General features: G+C 36.5%; 1 protein-coding gene across 3 annotated transcripts in view; it reads right to left on the bottom strand.

Annotated features, from left to right (window-relative positions):
• TAF4B (TATA-box binding protein associated factor 4b) overlaps positions 1-16,754 on the bottom strand; it is a 162,156-nt gene that overhangs the window by 109,536 nt on the left and 35,866 nt on the right. For all 3 annotated transcript variants that reach the window (XR_008291818.1, XM_027068680.2, XM_053206431.1), the window contains 2 exons: positions 13,211-13,346; positions 12,441-12,546 (listed from right to left, as the gene is read on the bottom strand). Coding sequence is in view for 2 of the 3 variants with exons in the window: in XM_027068680.2 (XP_026924481.1) it covers positions 12,441-12,546; positions 13,211-13,346 (242 nt within the window). In the remaining variant the exon portion in view is untranslated. The remainder of the gene's footprint in view (positions 1-12,440; positions 12,547-13,210; positions 13,347-16,754) is intronic.

The raw sequence follows: 16,754 nt of genomic DNA, 5'->3' as shown, positions 1-16,754 counted from the left end.
CAGCACCCACAATTCATGTTCAGTGGGTCTATTATAGAGGGGTTTTTTTTGTTTGTTTGTTTGTTTTTAAACAAACATACTTAGGTGTCTGTGAGGTACACACTCTGTGGACCACACTTGGAAAACTACGGAGTTATAAAATTAAGAGCACTGGGGCACCTGGGTGGCTCAGCCAGTAAAGCGTCCAACTCTTGATTTTGGTTAAGGTCATGATCTGACAGTCAGATTCAGAGACTGAGCCCAGTGTCAGCCTCCACGCTCCATGGAGCCTGCTTTGAGATTCTCTACCCCCCTCCCCCACCCATCTCTCCCCTGCTCTTGCTGGCTCTTGTGCTCTTTCTCAAGATAATTAATTAATTGATTAATTAATTAACTAACTAACTGTACCAGTTCTAGAGTCAGAGACCAAGGTTTCAGTCCCTGTTCTGACAGTTATTAAAAGGATGACCTTGAACAAATTTGTTCACATCTCTATTCATCAATTCCCTTATCTAGCTTGGGTGAAAACTGTAGCTGTTATAAGATTTTGAATGAAAACTGTATTAGAAACTAGAACCATATTAGAAATCAAAAATGAGTATGTAGAAGCACCTGGTTGGCTCAGCTGGTGGAACATATGACTCTTGATCCCAGGGTTGTAAGTTTGAGCCCCACATCAGGTGCAGAGATTAGTTAAAAATAAAATATTTTGGGGGGCACCTGGGTGGCTCAGTTGGTTAAGCATCCAACTCTTGATTTTGGCTCAGGTCATGATCTCACAATTTGTGGGTTCAAGCCCCACGTCAGGATCTGTGCTGACAGCGCGGAGCTTTCTTAGAATTCCCTTTCTCCCCCTCTCTCTGCCCCTCCCCTGCTCTATCTCTCTCTCTCTCTCAAAATAAATAAATAAAATCTTTTTTTTTAATGAGTATTTATTCATTGAAAAGTAATGAAACCATCACATATTAACATAAGTACCATTTTAATGCTAACAATGCCAAAATTAAAAACTAATCACTCAGAAGAACAGCATTGTGCTCTATTTTTCCAATCTCTTTAAAAATCCATTGACCCTCTTCACTTTGGATGAACCTTTAACTAATGCATGGTTTTGTAACATCATGTGTTGGTAATCTGAAAAATATTGTGTCACTGAGTTTATAAAGATCTTCCAAATTTAGATTCACCATACGCAATCCAAAATCACATGTTAATATCTGCACTAATCTTATCAGAAAATCTAAGTATTGAGAAGATGTTAAGCTCATGGTAGTGGATACAAAGTCTGCAAATTTTTAATATTTGCTTAAAAAGCTCAAACTTTATCACTGGCAAATAAATGCTGTCAGTTGTTTTCCCTGAAGTGACAGGCTCCGTTTTTTCATTTTCACAAAAATATCTGACAAATTCCCAAGTCTAAATAACCACCATTTGTTTTTCAGTTGCTCTTTGTTCTTTCAAGTAAAAGTGGTGCTCCATGAAAAGTGGTTAGTTTAGCTCACAATTGAAACACAAGCGCAAGCACTTGTCCTTGAGACAACCGTGAGACCCCCAAAATGCAGAAGAGCTTTATGCAAACCTCCTATTTTGTCACACAGAATACTAATAAAAATAATAATGCATGACATCTCATTAAAAACAAACCTAATAAAGGGTTGAGACCTAATAAAAATAATAATGCATGACATCTCATTAAAAACAAACAAACAAACAAAACACCTAGGTTCTTTTCATTTTCTGTGAGTGTGTGAGGGTAAAGAATGAATGGCTACCAGCATAGTTTTGTGTCCCTGCCTTGAATAATACTAAGGTGCCAGAGGTTTTGCCACTGTAGTTTTTGAACCACTAATCAAATAATATACTGAAAAGGGCAAATAACATTAGTAGTAGTAGTAGTAGTAGTATTAAAATTAAAATTGTTTTAACTTCACAAATTCCCTGAAAAAGTCCTCATTTTCAAAACTATTTTCTATAGATCATATTTGGAAACCTGATGGTTATACTTACAGTCCCAAACTTATAATGAGCAGCAGAAATACTATGAGGATTTTTAAAATACAGACTCTTGCCAAGGTTCAGCCTCCAGAGATTTTATTCTGGGTAAGCCCACAAATCCATAATCTCAGTAAGTTCATGGGTAGTTTTGAAATTGTTGACCTGTGCTATACTAGCAATTGTTTATTTATAAATTGTTCTGAAACTATCTACCACCCACTTCCTATATTTAATATATTTTCCATTATTAATACTGTTAAGAAATTTTTATTATAAATAATACCATACAATTGTCACTATCTCTTGGCTTTGATCCTTCTTGAGGATGCCCATGACATATAAAAGAGACATGTCCTATTTCCTGCCCATGTAACTTCGACCTTTGCTTCATCTACCTCTAATACCTTTTCTTCCAGTTCATTCTGCACCTAAGTACAAACATTTTTCCTAAACAGCATTTTACTATGACAAAATCTGGCCAAAAACTTTGAAAGACTTCATATCTTTTCTCCCAAGTCTTTATTCATATAATTTTCCTGCGAAGAATGTTTAAGAGCTTAATTTCTATTGAGATCTAGTATAAGGCAACTCCTCCAAGAAGACTGTTTTGTTGAATTTTAACTCTAGATTTAGAGCTAATCTGGGCATAGCTCACTCTGATGCTTTATCTTTCCAAGATGAGAGGTTTCTTTTGTCACTAGAGGCTCTCCAAAGTCCTGCTTTGGAAAGATTAACTATATGTATTATTTCATAGGTTATATAACAATATGTATTATGGCTATACCTGTACCTATAAGGAAAAGCAGACTCTTTAATAAATACATGATGAAAAAACTACATATGAAGCAAGGTGAACATATGTTTAATCTATATTAGAGAATCTGATTCTTACAATATAAGAAAAGAAAGGATATCCAATCTAATGAAGTAATACTGTCTATGCAAATAGCATGTAACGTGTCCTATGCTATTTTCCTAAAAGTGTCTTTTAAAGCAAAAGTTTAAAAATAACACATTAAACCCCTACTAACAGAGGTAATATGTATATGCATTATCCATCCATGAATATTTTACTATTTTTTCCTATAAGAACTCTTAAAAAAAACCTTAACCTTAAAGCATTACCATATCTTCAAAAAAATCAATAATAATTCCTTATTATCATTAAATAGCCACTCAGTTTAAGTAGGGTTAACTAAACAAACATGCAAAGGTACAGTCATATTTGTCACTTCTAATGCTGAAATAAGAATAAAACATGAATCTCTGGCTCCCTCTGGTGTTTAAGTACTGGTGTTAAGTGCCTGGTGAATAAGTTCCCTTATTCATCCCAGGTACGATGACAAGCAGAATAGAAAATAGAATTCTCTTAGTGGAAAAAGTCATGAACAAAAAAAATTTTTTATTCAGTTAAACAAGTAGTTTTGAAAAAATAGGCAGATATAATCCTATGTTATTAAACCTCATCCAGTTAAAGTCAAAACAAGATCTAATGGCATACACTATTATCTCCTCTTATTTTACAAAAGAGTCAACATCAAGGGTCTTTTTTAAGCTTCATTTTAACAACTGAAGTGACATTAAGTACCCAAAATAAACCAAACATAAGTTTAAAAAAATGTAACTTTAAAAAGATATGCATAAACCATGAATAACCCAAATTACTATAAAGCATTACACAAAACAAAAAATGTATCTTACTGCAAAAATAAAAGATATCTTTACAAATAGCTATGATTATAGAAACTTCTATTCTCTTTTCAAAATTCATTACTTCAGCAACTATTTGAATGTTTATTATGGACCAGGCCTTGTTCTAAACATGCAGTATACAATGGTAAATAAAAGTGACTATAAACACCCAGAGAGTCTAAAAGGAGTGGGAAACACAAGGAATGGTAAACAAACAGGATATTTTCTGATGAGTCCTTCACAAGACAGCAAGTGTGAATGAAGAAACTACTTTCCATTGGCTGGCTAAGCAAAGACTGTCTAAAGACTTAACTTCTAAACTAAAATGAGGACCAAGCCAAATGAAGACCGGAGGAAAGAGAGTCCAGGGAATATTACATCTACTATATGCCCACGTACAGTGGGAACATGAGTAGTGTGTCTAAAGAACAAAAAGGAAGTGAATAAGAAACCCGGGTCTCTTACACCATGCAACATTATATCTGCAATGATCTGCTTACTTTCAGTTTTCCCAAATGTAAGACAATCTTCGGTCTGACTCATGCCACTGTTTTTTAGTATGCTTGTTATCTACAGCCTTACTGAATTCCAACAAACAGAACTACAGTTCAAGATAGCTGACATCATAAAAAAATATCAATTGTTGGGCCATCTGTGTGGCTCAGTCTGTTAAGCATCCAACTTTGGCTCAGGTCACGATCTCACAGTTTTTGAGTTTGAGCCTAGCATCAGGATCTCTGCTGTCAGCACGGGCCTGCTTCAGAACCTCTGTCCCCTTCTCTCTCTACCCCTCCCCTGTTCGCGCTTGCTCTCTCTTAAAAATGAATTAAAAAACATTTTTAAAAAAGTCAATTCTGGGGCGCCTGGGTGGCTCAGTCGGTTAAGCAGCCAACTTCGGCTCAGGTCATGATCTCGCGGTCCATGAGTTCGAGCCCCGCGTTGGACTCTGTGCTGACAACTCGGAGCCTGGAGCCTGTTTCAGATTCTGTGTCTCCCTCTCTCTGACCCTCCCCCGTTCATGCTCTGTCTCTCTCTGTCTCAAAAATAAATAAACGTTAAAAAAAAATTAAAAAAAAAGTCAATTCTCCTTAAACTAATCTAATCACATGACCTCAATAAAAAATGGTTCATATATTCTAAATTTCTAAAATTCACATGCAGTAGAAAAATAAAGCAAAGATACCTTTGATAAAAAAAAGGAATAAACAGAGGATTTACCTTGTCAGATCAGATATAAAAACAAATAATGAAAGAATCATAATAGAAAATGCAAAAATGTTAACACAGAAATAAAATAAAAACACTGCACTAAAATGAAATTCTAGAAATGTGCCCTTATATAAGTGATAATTTATTATCAGGTAAAGGTGACATCTCAAGTCAGAAAGGTAAGGATAATGAATTCTTTAGTAACTACTGTTGAGACAGGCATTCCAACTGGGAAAAAGGTAATTTCTGCTGCAGACATTTACAAAGATAAAATCAAGAATTATTGAAAAGGTAAAGGTATATGTACATATACAAGATGTGTATACATATCTTGGAAGAAAATATGGAAGCACATATGAGCTTGGGATGAAGAAGGATTTCTTAGAAAATGGTAACATTCAAAAGCCATAAAGCATGAGTGATAAATCGAATATTGTGGTTTAAAATCTTCTAAAACAAAAGACACTAAAAACAAAGTTGCCAGTTAAACAAAAGACTGGGAGAAAAATATTTACAACATATGTAACAAAGAATTACTCTCCAATATATATATGTATAAGTCTAGAAAGCAATAAGCACTCAACAGATAAATGAGCAAAAGTAATAAGCTAGAAATTTCCCAGAGAAAATACTAATGGTGACATTTTTGCTTCAGGCAGTAAGTGGACTAGATTTACTGAGGAGAAATTACACTGCATTCTAACTAGACCAGCATAAGACATTTTCATTCTAATGTTGGGTGCACAGAAGTTGTCAAAAAAGTTGTCAGTAAAAATAAGCAATAACCACACTCTAACGGTAAAACTACCTCAGTGACAAATGCCTGTGGCTGGCACTAGTTCTCAGACCCCTTATAAAGTGGAGAAATTGTATCTGAGACTGCTGGGTTCAGTCAGGTTCCCTAGAACAGGTGCTAAAGTGGTCCCAAGTCAACAGTCACCCTGGTTCCTACAAGAAAGTCACAAATCCTCTCTGGAGTAAAGCAAATTCATTTTAGGTCCTCAGGTTTAATCTGATTTACACATCCAACAAGGTTTTAAATTCAGCAATTATATTTTTCACTTCTAAATGTCCTTTTTCATCACTGTATTTATTTTTTAATATTTATTTATTTTTGAAGGTGCAAGCAGGGGAGGGGTAGAGAGGGGGACAGAAGATCCGAAGCAGGCTCTGCACTGACAGCAGCAAGCTGGATGTGGGTCTCGAACTCCCGAACCATGAGATCATGACCTGAATTGAAGTCGGATGCTCAAATGACTGAGCTACCCAGGTGTCCCATATTCATTTTTTTAATAGAAAATTATTACTTGCTCATGTTTATGATTCCACATTTTGTTTTTAACCATTTTATAATAATTTCTAACAATGAATATTTGATTGTCCAATGTTTGATGTTAGTAGGGTTTCAAATGTGCTGCTGTTTCACTGTAGTTTAACTCGGTGATTTTTCCCTGTCTGTTTTACCTTTGAAAAGTGAATATATACACATACACACAAAACTATGGGAACAACATTTTTAAAGTGTTGAAAACAAAAAGTCAACCCATAATTCTAGTATCACTCCTGACATCACTTTCTACATAAATAGCCCAAAATAAACTAAAAATTATCAGAAATAAGAACTTAACAAGGCAGTTGGCATAGGATTAAAAAAAAAAAAAAAAGCAATGTGCATTCCTATGTAGTAACAGAAAAGGCAATTACCAAAAATATATTTATAATAGCAGTAAAAAAAGAGGCACCTAGGAATAAATTCAACAAACTGTGTATACCTATAGATGAAATTTAACACTTTATCGAAAGATGTTTAAGAAAGCATGCATAAATGAAGATATAAATCATGTTTATAGACAGAAGACTAAAAATTATAAAGAAATCAGCTGAAGGACAATAGACTCAAGGCCATGCCATTAAAAATTCCAGCAGACATTTCTGGTGGAATTCAAATACTTAAATTTATATGGAACAGCAAAATCCCAAGAACAGACATGAAAATCAGTAAGAGTGGAGAGGTGGGATATGAAAGTAAAGGAAGGAAAATAAATAAGGAGAGGTAGGTAGAGGAGGTACCTTAACAGATTCAAAATTTATTTTGAAGTTATGGTAAATTGAGAAGCATCCTACTGGAAATAAACAAATTAACCAAAAAGATGAAGCAGAGATGAAAAGATTAACTAAAATGGATAGACAGCCTAGAAAAGATCCATGTGTATATGACATAGGAGGCATTGCAGATCATTGAGTCTTCATTAATGTTGTTGGAACAAATGATTATGCATATGAGAAAGAGTGAAGTAGGATCCCTACCCCACGTCATAGAAACAAACAAATCCAAAATTAAACCCTTTTGGGGTGCCTGGGTGGCTAGGTTGATTAAGCATCTGACTTCAGCTCAGGTCATGATCTCATGGTTTGAGTTTGAGCCCTGTATCAGGCTCTGTGCTGACAGAGTGGAGCCTGCTTCAGATCTCTGTTTCCCTCTCTCTGCTTCTCTCTCAAAAATAAATAAACATTTAAAAAAATTCGAAATTAAACCCTGTTGACCAAGATTTAAATATGAAAAGTAAATCTTTAAAATTTTTAGAATATCATAAAGGTATCTTTATGATACCAAGGAGGGTAAGACATCAATAAGTAATTCAATATATAAGAAATTGCTAAATTCAACTACTTTAAAATACACCATAAAGTGTACTGAAAACACTAACTCCAATAGATATTTGCAATACACAAAAGTGTAAAGAATTACACTAGGACTTCTGCTTCTGCTGTAGACTATCACTTACAACAGACAAATTGTTCTGATTAAACAAAACTAACAAAGCCCATTTTTTTTTAAAGTTTCTTTGAAGGCAGATAAATGCTGGGAAAACCAGGTCTTGAGGAACCAGAATTCCAAGAGAAGAGAACCTCATGATAGGAGGTTCCTCATGATAACACAATTCTCTCCATGCTGTTTTTTCCTTTGGGCATGTGCAAATTCTTGATAGGGAATAAGACACTAAGGAGCCATGGAGAGGGCAGCTACTAAGTAGAAAAGCCAAAAGAGCATTAGGCAAACTCATGAGGATAGAGAGACAGGAAAAAGTTCAAGGCTGCCAAGGCTGCCAAGACTCAGAGTGTAGGCCATGATCCTATAAAAGAATTGGGGCACAAAGAAACAGACCTGACATTGTGTGATGATTTTTCACTTAAGGAATGGAGCACTAAAACTCTGCAAAAGGGGGCACCCGGGCGGCTCAGTTGGTCAAGCATCCAACTTCAGTTGAGATCATGATCTCAAGGCTCGTGAGCTGAGCTCTGCATTGGACTCTGTGCTAACAGTTCAGAGCCTGGAGCCTGCTTTGGATTCTGCCTGTCTCTCGCCGACCCTCTTGCCGTTCACATTCTGTCTCTCTCTCCCTCTCAAATATAAATAAACATTTTTTTAAAAATGCAATTCACTTAAAAAAAAAAAAAACTGCAAAATAAAAGTCAAAGAAGCCAGGCAAAAAGCTTTATGAAAAGCACTCTGAGAAGGATTCTGGGAGATGGCAAAAGAGCATCAGGAATCTGTCTAATGTAACTATTTTGGATCTTCTGAATCTTTTGAAGGCTTCCAACTTCCAAGGGGATGGTAAGGTAAACTGTGGTTATTTGGGTCAATTTCAGCTGTTAGTTTGGCAGAAGCTCCCCATCCCCCAGGCTGCAGCCCTGGAGCAGACAACTATGCATATGTATTGGAGCAGTCTGCACAAAGCTTGTTGCAACTAGGATGAGGAAAAAAACTGTCCTCCAAATATCAGGAGTATATGCTAGGATTACTGATTGTTGCTTCTGATCATAAAGATGTAGACAATGAAGTGAGTGGCCCATTGTTGCTGCAACTCCTCCCTCTGTTGCAAGGTCCTCACCCTCTAGCCATAGGGACAGCCAAGGCATTTAAAGGGCCAGTCTCCATTTTTCCTCATGCCCTCATTTTCCTCTTTTGGAAGCCCAACATGAAAGACTAGGACATTCAAAGGCAACAGAATGTATGGGGGCAATTAGAATGTCATCAAACATGCCTAGGGAAAAGCAAAGGCTAAAGATGATCTAAGATCTAAAGTGTATACCTCAGGTTGATCCTTCAACAACAAAACACACACAAAACAAAAAAACAGCAAGCCCTGGGGAATGCGAAGAACCTAATTTCCAGAGATGCCACATTATTAGATTTAAACGTCCAGTTTTCAACAAAAAAATCATGACACATACAAAGAAACATGAAAGTATGACCAATTAAAAGAAAAATAAAATCCACAGAAAACTATCCCTGAAAAAGACCCAGGGACAGATGTACTAGACTGAGACTTTTAAACAGCTGTTTTAAAGATGTTCAGCGGTGCCTGGGTGACTCAGTTGGTTGAGCATATGACTCTTGATTTCAGCTCAGGTTATGATCCTAGAGTCCTGGGACAGAGCCCCACATCAGGCTCCATGCTGAGCATGGAATCTGCTTAAGAGAATCTTAAGTAAGCATGGAGTCTGCTTAAGATTCTCTGTCTTTCCCTCTGCCCCTCGGCCCTCTCCCTGACTCATACTCTCCAAAAAATAAAAAAAAAAATTTAATTAAAAAATAAAAAAACAAGCATTGAAGAGAGACATAAAAAACAAAGGAATGAAAAGGAGATAAATAAAAGATCAGAGACAAAATAGTGGAAATTAAGGGAGGTAAACAGAATAAAATCCATACTACTGCATCCCCTGAAGAGTGAAACATAAAACAATGGACTAGAACTAATATTTCAAATTATAATCCAAGAAAACTTTATAGGCATCTCAAGAGAGCAGAATCTGCATATTAAACATGCCAATTGGGAACCTAGTCAGAATGGGCAATGTTTCACAGCATATCCTGATACAAAAATATTACATTTCAAAGATGAAGAATAAAATTCAAGGCCTTCAGATGAGAATATCAAATACATAAAAACAACATAAATATCAAGCAACAGTGGAGAAGCATTTTTTAAAACGCAATACAAAAATGTTACAAAAATGTTAATTTCATATCCAGCCAGATGTCCTTCATGTATCAAGGACACTGCAGCAGTTTTTTGGTTTTTTTTAACATACAAGAACTTAGGGAATTCTACACTAATCAGCCTTTCTTGAGTAGAGGAACTCAAGTAGAATTGGTTCATTCCAACGAAGAGATAACTAAGAAAACGTCAGAGAAAGGGCTGATGATGATCATTTTAATATAAAAGTAGACCTACAACTAAAATGCAGATGGAGACAAGGAAGAAAAACTACTGCAGAAATTATTTTAAATTATGACAAAGAAATAATGCAACTAAAAATGGAAGAAAGTTGAGGAAGAAGAAAATAAAATATCCACACACTAATTTTTATACAGGAAATAGGCAGGAATTTTAGAATATCAATATAAGAACAAACCTAAAATTATAATACTTCTAGAACAAAGCATAGAAGATAATCTCCGTAAGCTAGGATTACACAAATACTTCTTAGGTAAAACATGAAAAATATAATTTACAAGGAAAAATGTAATGAACTGAACTTCAGCAAAATTAAATGTTTGCTCTGTGAGAAACACTGGCAAATGATAGAACATACCATAAAGAAAATATTTCCAAATTACTTATGTGGTAAAAAGCTTAGATCTTGAATACACAAAGAACTCTAAAAACTCAACCATTAGAGGGGCTCTTGGGTGGCTCAGTTAAGCGTCTGACTCTTGGTTTCAGCTCAGGTCATGATCTCACAGTTCATGGGTTCGAGCCCCATGTTGGGCTCCACCCTGACAGTGAGGAGCCTGTTTGGGATTCTCTCTCCCTCTCCCCCACTCATGCTGGCTGTCTCTCTCTCTCTCTCTCAAAATAAATGAACCATAAAAAAAAAAAAAATCAACCATAAGAAATCAATTCAGTAAGAAAAAATGGGCAAAGGATTTGAACACACACTTCATCAAAAGAATATATGTAGATAGCAAATAAATACAAGAACAGATGTTCAATATCTTTAGTCATTAGGGAAATGCAAATTAAAACTACACAATAATAACCATAATACACCTATTAGAATGGTAAAGATCAAAAGACCTGACGATACCAAGAGGTGACAAAGTAGAAGAGCAAATCAACTCTTATTATTGCTAGCGGAAATACAAAATGGTACAGTTCCTTTGGTAAAGTTTGGCAGTTTCTTTTTTTTTTTTAACATTTATTTATTTTGGAGAGTGCGTGCGCATGGACACAAGAGGGGGAGGGGCAGAGAGAGAGGGAGACAAAATCTAAAGCTGGCTCCAGGCTCCAAGCTGTCAACACAGAGCCCGACGTGCGGCTCAAACTCATGAACCATAAGATCATGATCTGAAGTCAGTCGCTTAACCAACTGAACCACCCAGGTGGCCCAGTTTGGTAGTTTCTTTTTTTTTTTTTTTTTTTAATTTTTTTTTTTTAATGTTTTATTTACTTTTGAGACAGAGACAGAGCATGAATGGGGGGAGGGTCAGAGAGAGAGAGGGAGACACAGAATCTGAAACAGGCTCCAGGCTCTGAGCTGTCAGCACAGAGCCCGACGCAGGGCTCGAACTCACGGACCGGGAGATCATGACCTGAGCCAAAGTCGGAGGCTTAACCAACCAAGCCACCCAGGCGCCCCGGTAGTTTCTTAAATAAACACACACTCACCTACTGATCCAGCAATCAAACTCCTAGATATTTACTACAAAGAAATGAAGACCTATGTTCACATAAAAATCTGTATATAAATGTGATTTTTTTTAAATGCAGGTGCCCCTGTATATAAATGTTTATAGCAACTTTACATATTACTGTAAAAAAACTGGAAACAGCCCAATGTCCATCAACAGGAGACTACAAAGGTTATTTCTCACCAATACAAAAGAACAATCTTTTAATACTCAAAATGATATGGATGAATCTCAAAAACATGCCGAGAGGAAAAAGATGCAAAAAGGTTAATGCAATTTGTCATTTATGTAAAGTTCAAGAATAAACAAAAATGATCTGTGGGGATGGACATAAGAATAGCAGCTGCTGGGGGCGCCTGGGTGGCTCAGTCAATTAAGTGCCCAACTCTTGGTTTCGGCTCAGGTACGTGATCTTGCAGTTTGTGAGTTCAAGCCCTTCGTTGGGCTCCGCGCTGTCAGTGCAGAGCCTGCTTCTCTTTCCCTCTCTCTCTGCCCCTTACCTCTCTCTCTGGACCCCTTCCCTGGTCATGTGTGTGCGTGCACTCTCTCTCTCTCTCTCTCTAAATTTTAAAAAACAAATTAAAGAATAGAGGTTGCTGGAGGCAAGGGTTAGAAGGTAATTGATTTGAAAATAGCATGAAGGTAAAGGATATGTTCAGCATCTTGATTATACAGGCATGTATATTTATCAAAATTCATTGAACTATACACTTAAGATTTATACACTTGTTTATAAATTATACTCAATAAAGTACTGTCGGCTTTTTAAAAAGGCATCAAGATATTTATTTTATAAGTACTATTCTGCCATTTTTTGTTAATACTACTTCCTTAAACCAGACCAAATTTTAACTATTTTCTTTACCTGAAAGATGTTATTCCATTCTCTTTTACTTTATTTTTCTGAATAGGAGATGCTTGGAGGGACAGAATTTTATTTCCTGGTAGGGTAATTTGCTTTAAAATGGAAGCTATAAAACCAAAAGAAGAAAAAAGAATTTTAAAAAAATCAGTCATGCCATATTAGGAGAAATGCAGGACAGCAGCTTTTAATATACCCAGAATAACCAAAAGAAATTTCAAGCTGTCCTAGAACTATGTTTAAACTCAAAAATGACAATGAATTTATTCCCTGCATGAAATCATCTTAGAAAAATCAAAATTTCTTTTCATACAGTCTTCAGCCTATAGGATTACCAGCATTATGAAAATATGCATAAATAGTGACAAGTGATGTTAATATATCATTTATATTTGCATATTTTAAAAATACATGAAACTTCTTTTGTGTTAAGACTGATTTCCAAATGTAGAAAAAGTACATTTCAAAAAGAAATAAAGCTATAGCAATTTTTGAAAATTAAAAAAAGTGCTTTATTCACTAATACATTGTTTTATCTAATTACAAAATACCATGAGTAGTTGCTTCTTCTACTCTAAAATATATATCCCCAAAAAGTAGCTATGTATATACAAAGAATGTACTAGTGATTTTTCAGTCCTCTCTCCTAGGTCCTACTTTTAAAAGAGTACCTTTTCTTAATATAACAAATAAAAAAGAGAACACAAAACCCCATCATGTTCCAAACCCAGCATTATGGGGCCAGGGATGCGGGGGTGGGGGTTGGGGTCTACCTGGAGGAAACTGACTGGCAGGTATTGCAGTGCTCACTGGCATCTTCTTCTGTCCAGATTTCTGAATGGTCAATGCTGAGGAATGGGGAAGTGTGGTCACTTGTTTTGCAACACCTCCTGAAGGCTGCTGAACTACCTGAAACAATGAGAGTTATTAATACACTCATTCAACTAAACCTGCTTTAGGAAAGAACAAGCTTTCAGTTGTAACAGAACAAATGATTGTGCTCACCTAACTGTAAATATACCTTTATGTTAGCATAACAAGAAAGTCTACCTAAAATTTATATCTGTATGTAGCAAAATTATCTTGTTCAAAAGTGAAAAATAGGACTTTCTCACACAACGTACAGTAAAACCTTGGTTTGTGAGCATAATTCGTTCTGGAAACATTTTGCTTGTAATCCAAAGCATGTGTATATTCAAGTGAATTTCCCCATCAGAAATAGTGGGAACTCAATTTGTTCCACAACCCAAAAACATTCATATAAAAATGATTACAATACTATAATACAAAATAAAGAAAATACAGCATATAAAGAAAAATAAACAGGGGCATCTAAGTGGCTCAGTAGGTTAAGCATCCAACTTCAGCTCAGGTCCTGATCTCACCGTTTGTGAGTTCAAGTCCCACATGGGGCTCTGTGCTGACAGCTCAGAGCCTGGAGCCTGCTTTGGATTCTGTATCTCCCTCTCTCTCTGCCCCTCCCCCACTCACAATCTGTCTCTGTCTCTCAAAAATAAATAAATGTTTAAAAAAAATTTTTTTAAAAGAAAAATAAACAAATTAACCTGTACTTACCTTTGAAAACCTTTGTGGCTGGTGTGAGGGAGATAAGAGAAACGAGGATTATTGTGTAGGACGACTTGCACTATCACTAACAGAATCACTGCTATTTACTGGCTCAATGGAATCTTTTTCTTTTTGTGCAACTTTAACAAGGAACCTATCCAATGACACTTGCTTTTGCCTCCTTTTGAGGATTTTGTGGAAATGTGACGTTGCTTTGTCATTAAACAGATTCATCCCTCACACTGCTACAGCAGTATTCAGGTGGTGCTTTTCTACAAAATTTTGCAGTTTCCCACATTGTACACATCTCCCTAATCTCATTTGAAGTGGGGGACTCCTCCACCTTTTTTTCCTCCTCCTCTGCATAGGAGATCTCCTCCATAACCTCTTGTTGTTGCTCACAATGCAACAGTTGGATCCAATGGTAGGATGCCAGTTGTGGGCACCTTCCAACATTCTGAAAAATCAGATTTCTGCCAAACGCTGTGGCCTGAGACCAAGTATCTGAGTATGGGACACGATCACCCACAATCCCACATTGAAGAGAGACAGAGAAGAACCACTGGCTCAGCTGTGATCATGTGATGTTTGGCATCACATACTACTTGTATTGTAAGGCATCACTCATTGATCAGGTTAAAATTTATTAGAAATGTTTGCTCGTCTTGCAGAACACTCGCAGAACAAGATACTCGCAATCCAAGGTTTTACTGTGTTTTATTTTTAGAGTGTAATTCAAATTTACACTATCCACTGCCCAATTTAACTCTCCATTTGGATATTTTAATTTTTTTTTTTTTTTAGTTTATTTATTTTGAGAGAGTGCAAGTGGGAGAGGGGCAGAGATAGAGGGAGAAAGAGAGAATCCAACCCCACAGAACTGTGAGATCATGCCCTGAGCCAAAACCAAGAGTTAGAGGCCTGACTGGGCCACCCAGGTACCCCTTTTTTCCTTTTAATTATTTATTTCATTTATTTTGAGAGTATGCACATGAGCAGGGGAGGGGCAGAGAGAGAGGGAGGGAATCCAAAGCAGGCTGCACTGTCAGGCGCATGAGATCAGGACCCGAGCCAAAATCAAGAGTTGGACACTTAACTGACTGAGCCACCTGGAGAGTATGCACATGAGCAGGGGAGGGGCAGAGAGAGAGGGAGGGAATCCAAAGCAGGCTGCACTGTCAGGCGCATGAGATCAGGACCTGAGCCAAAATCAAGAGTTGGACACTTAACTGACTGAGCCACCTGGATGCTGTGTATTTCTTTATTATATATTTTATATATACTTTATAGGTATCTGCATTATTTGCTTTTTTATGATTAGCATATACTACATTTATAATTAGAAAAATGAAGTTGAGTTTTCAAACTAATATTACTAGAAAAATAATAAATTCTACAATGAAATATGCATTCACAGTTACATTTATGCATTCAGACTGAATCTTAACAGAAACAATCCTAACAATTCTGGCCTCTTTCCCCATTCACTCACATCTTCTTCCTTAATAACCTTTACTAAGTATCCTTTTTCAGTATTTTAATTTTGAAAAACAGTAATAAAATATTATTAGAGGGTGCCTGGGTGGCTCAGTGGTTAAGCATCTGACTTCAGCTCAGGTCATGATCTCACCTTTTGAGAGTTCAAGTCCCACATCAGGTAAGCATGAGCCCTGCTTCCGATGTAAAAACAAAACAAACAACAACAACAAAACGACAAGCCCTGCTTCCGGTGAGCTCTGCTTCTCTCTGTCCCTCGTGAGATTCTCTCTCTCTCTGTCCCTTGCTCACTTGCATCCTTCTCTTTCTTAAGGGGAAAAAAAAAAAAAATATATATATATATATATATACACATATATATATATACACACACACGTATACATATATATACATATACATACACACACACACACACACACACACACACACACACACACACACACACGTGTTTGAGTTAGTCTTCATACCATTCTGATAGGTATTCACGTAATAGCCCGAAGCTCTGTCCCTGAGGTGGATGCGGGCCCTACACAGCCTGGCTGTATGCAACTTGGACTATAAGGAGTGGAGGTGGGGCAGACAGGGATAGCACCCATGGGACCGAGGCACCACTATGTGGCCCTGACAAGAACAAGCTGGGGAAAGCAAGCCTCAGTGCCCACCTGTAGGATCCCAGGTGTGCCTGGCCCTGCCTACAGCCCCACATGGGATCAAGATCATACACGTGGGGGGAGACAAATATGCCAGTTAAAAACATATAAATATATCTTTATAAATGTTTATAATTATTATATATATTATGAATATACAAATATTTATATAAATGTATATGATACGTGGTATTTATACATATCACAAAGTTCTGAGCTGGGATTTAAATAACCCTGGATCCCTATTATTCCTCATCTTAATGATTATGACACTTGGGGCAGCATGTACAGCACACTGCACGCTTGCTGAACAAAATAAAATACAATGAGTGAGAAAGAAGAGCATTCATTAGCGTTCTTTCAAAGTACCACTTAAAACCACAATATTAGGCATCTTATGGAGATTGAGAAATTATTGCAGAGAGATGGAAATTTACCTGAAGAGAGATTTATTCCTACTTGGCAAGCAAAAGAAAGCTGTATTATATTTTTGCAAACTTAAGTCCTTTATTTAATTTCCCTCCAAAAAACCACTAGCAAGGAAAATCACTAAGTAGCACATACCTTAGCCTTTTCTCTTGGCATGTCAAATTCTGATGTTTTA

This window comes from Acinonyx jubatus, chromosome D3, assembly GCF_027475565.1.
Source record: "Acinonyx jubatus isolate Ajub_Pintada_27869175 chromosome D3, VMU_Ajub_asm_v1.0, whole genome shotgun sequence".
NCBI classification, from domain to species: domain Eukaryota; kingdom Metazoa; phylum Chordata; class Mammalia; order Carnivora; family Felidae; genus Acinonyx; species Acinonyx jubatus.
This window is presented reverse-complemented; position numbering and strand designations above follow the sequence as displayed.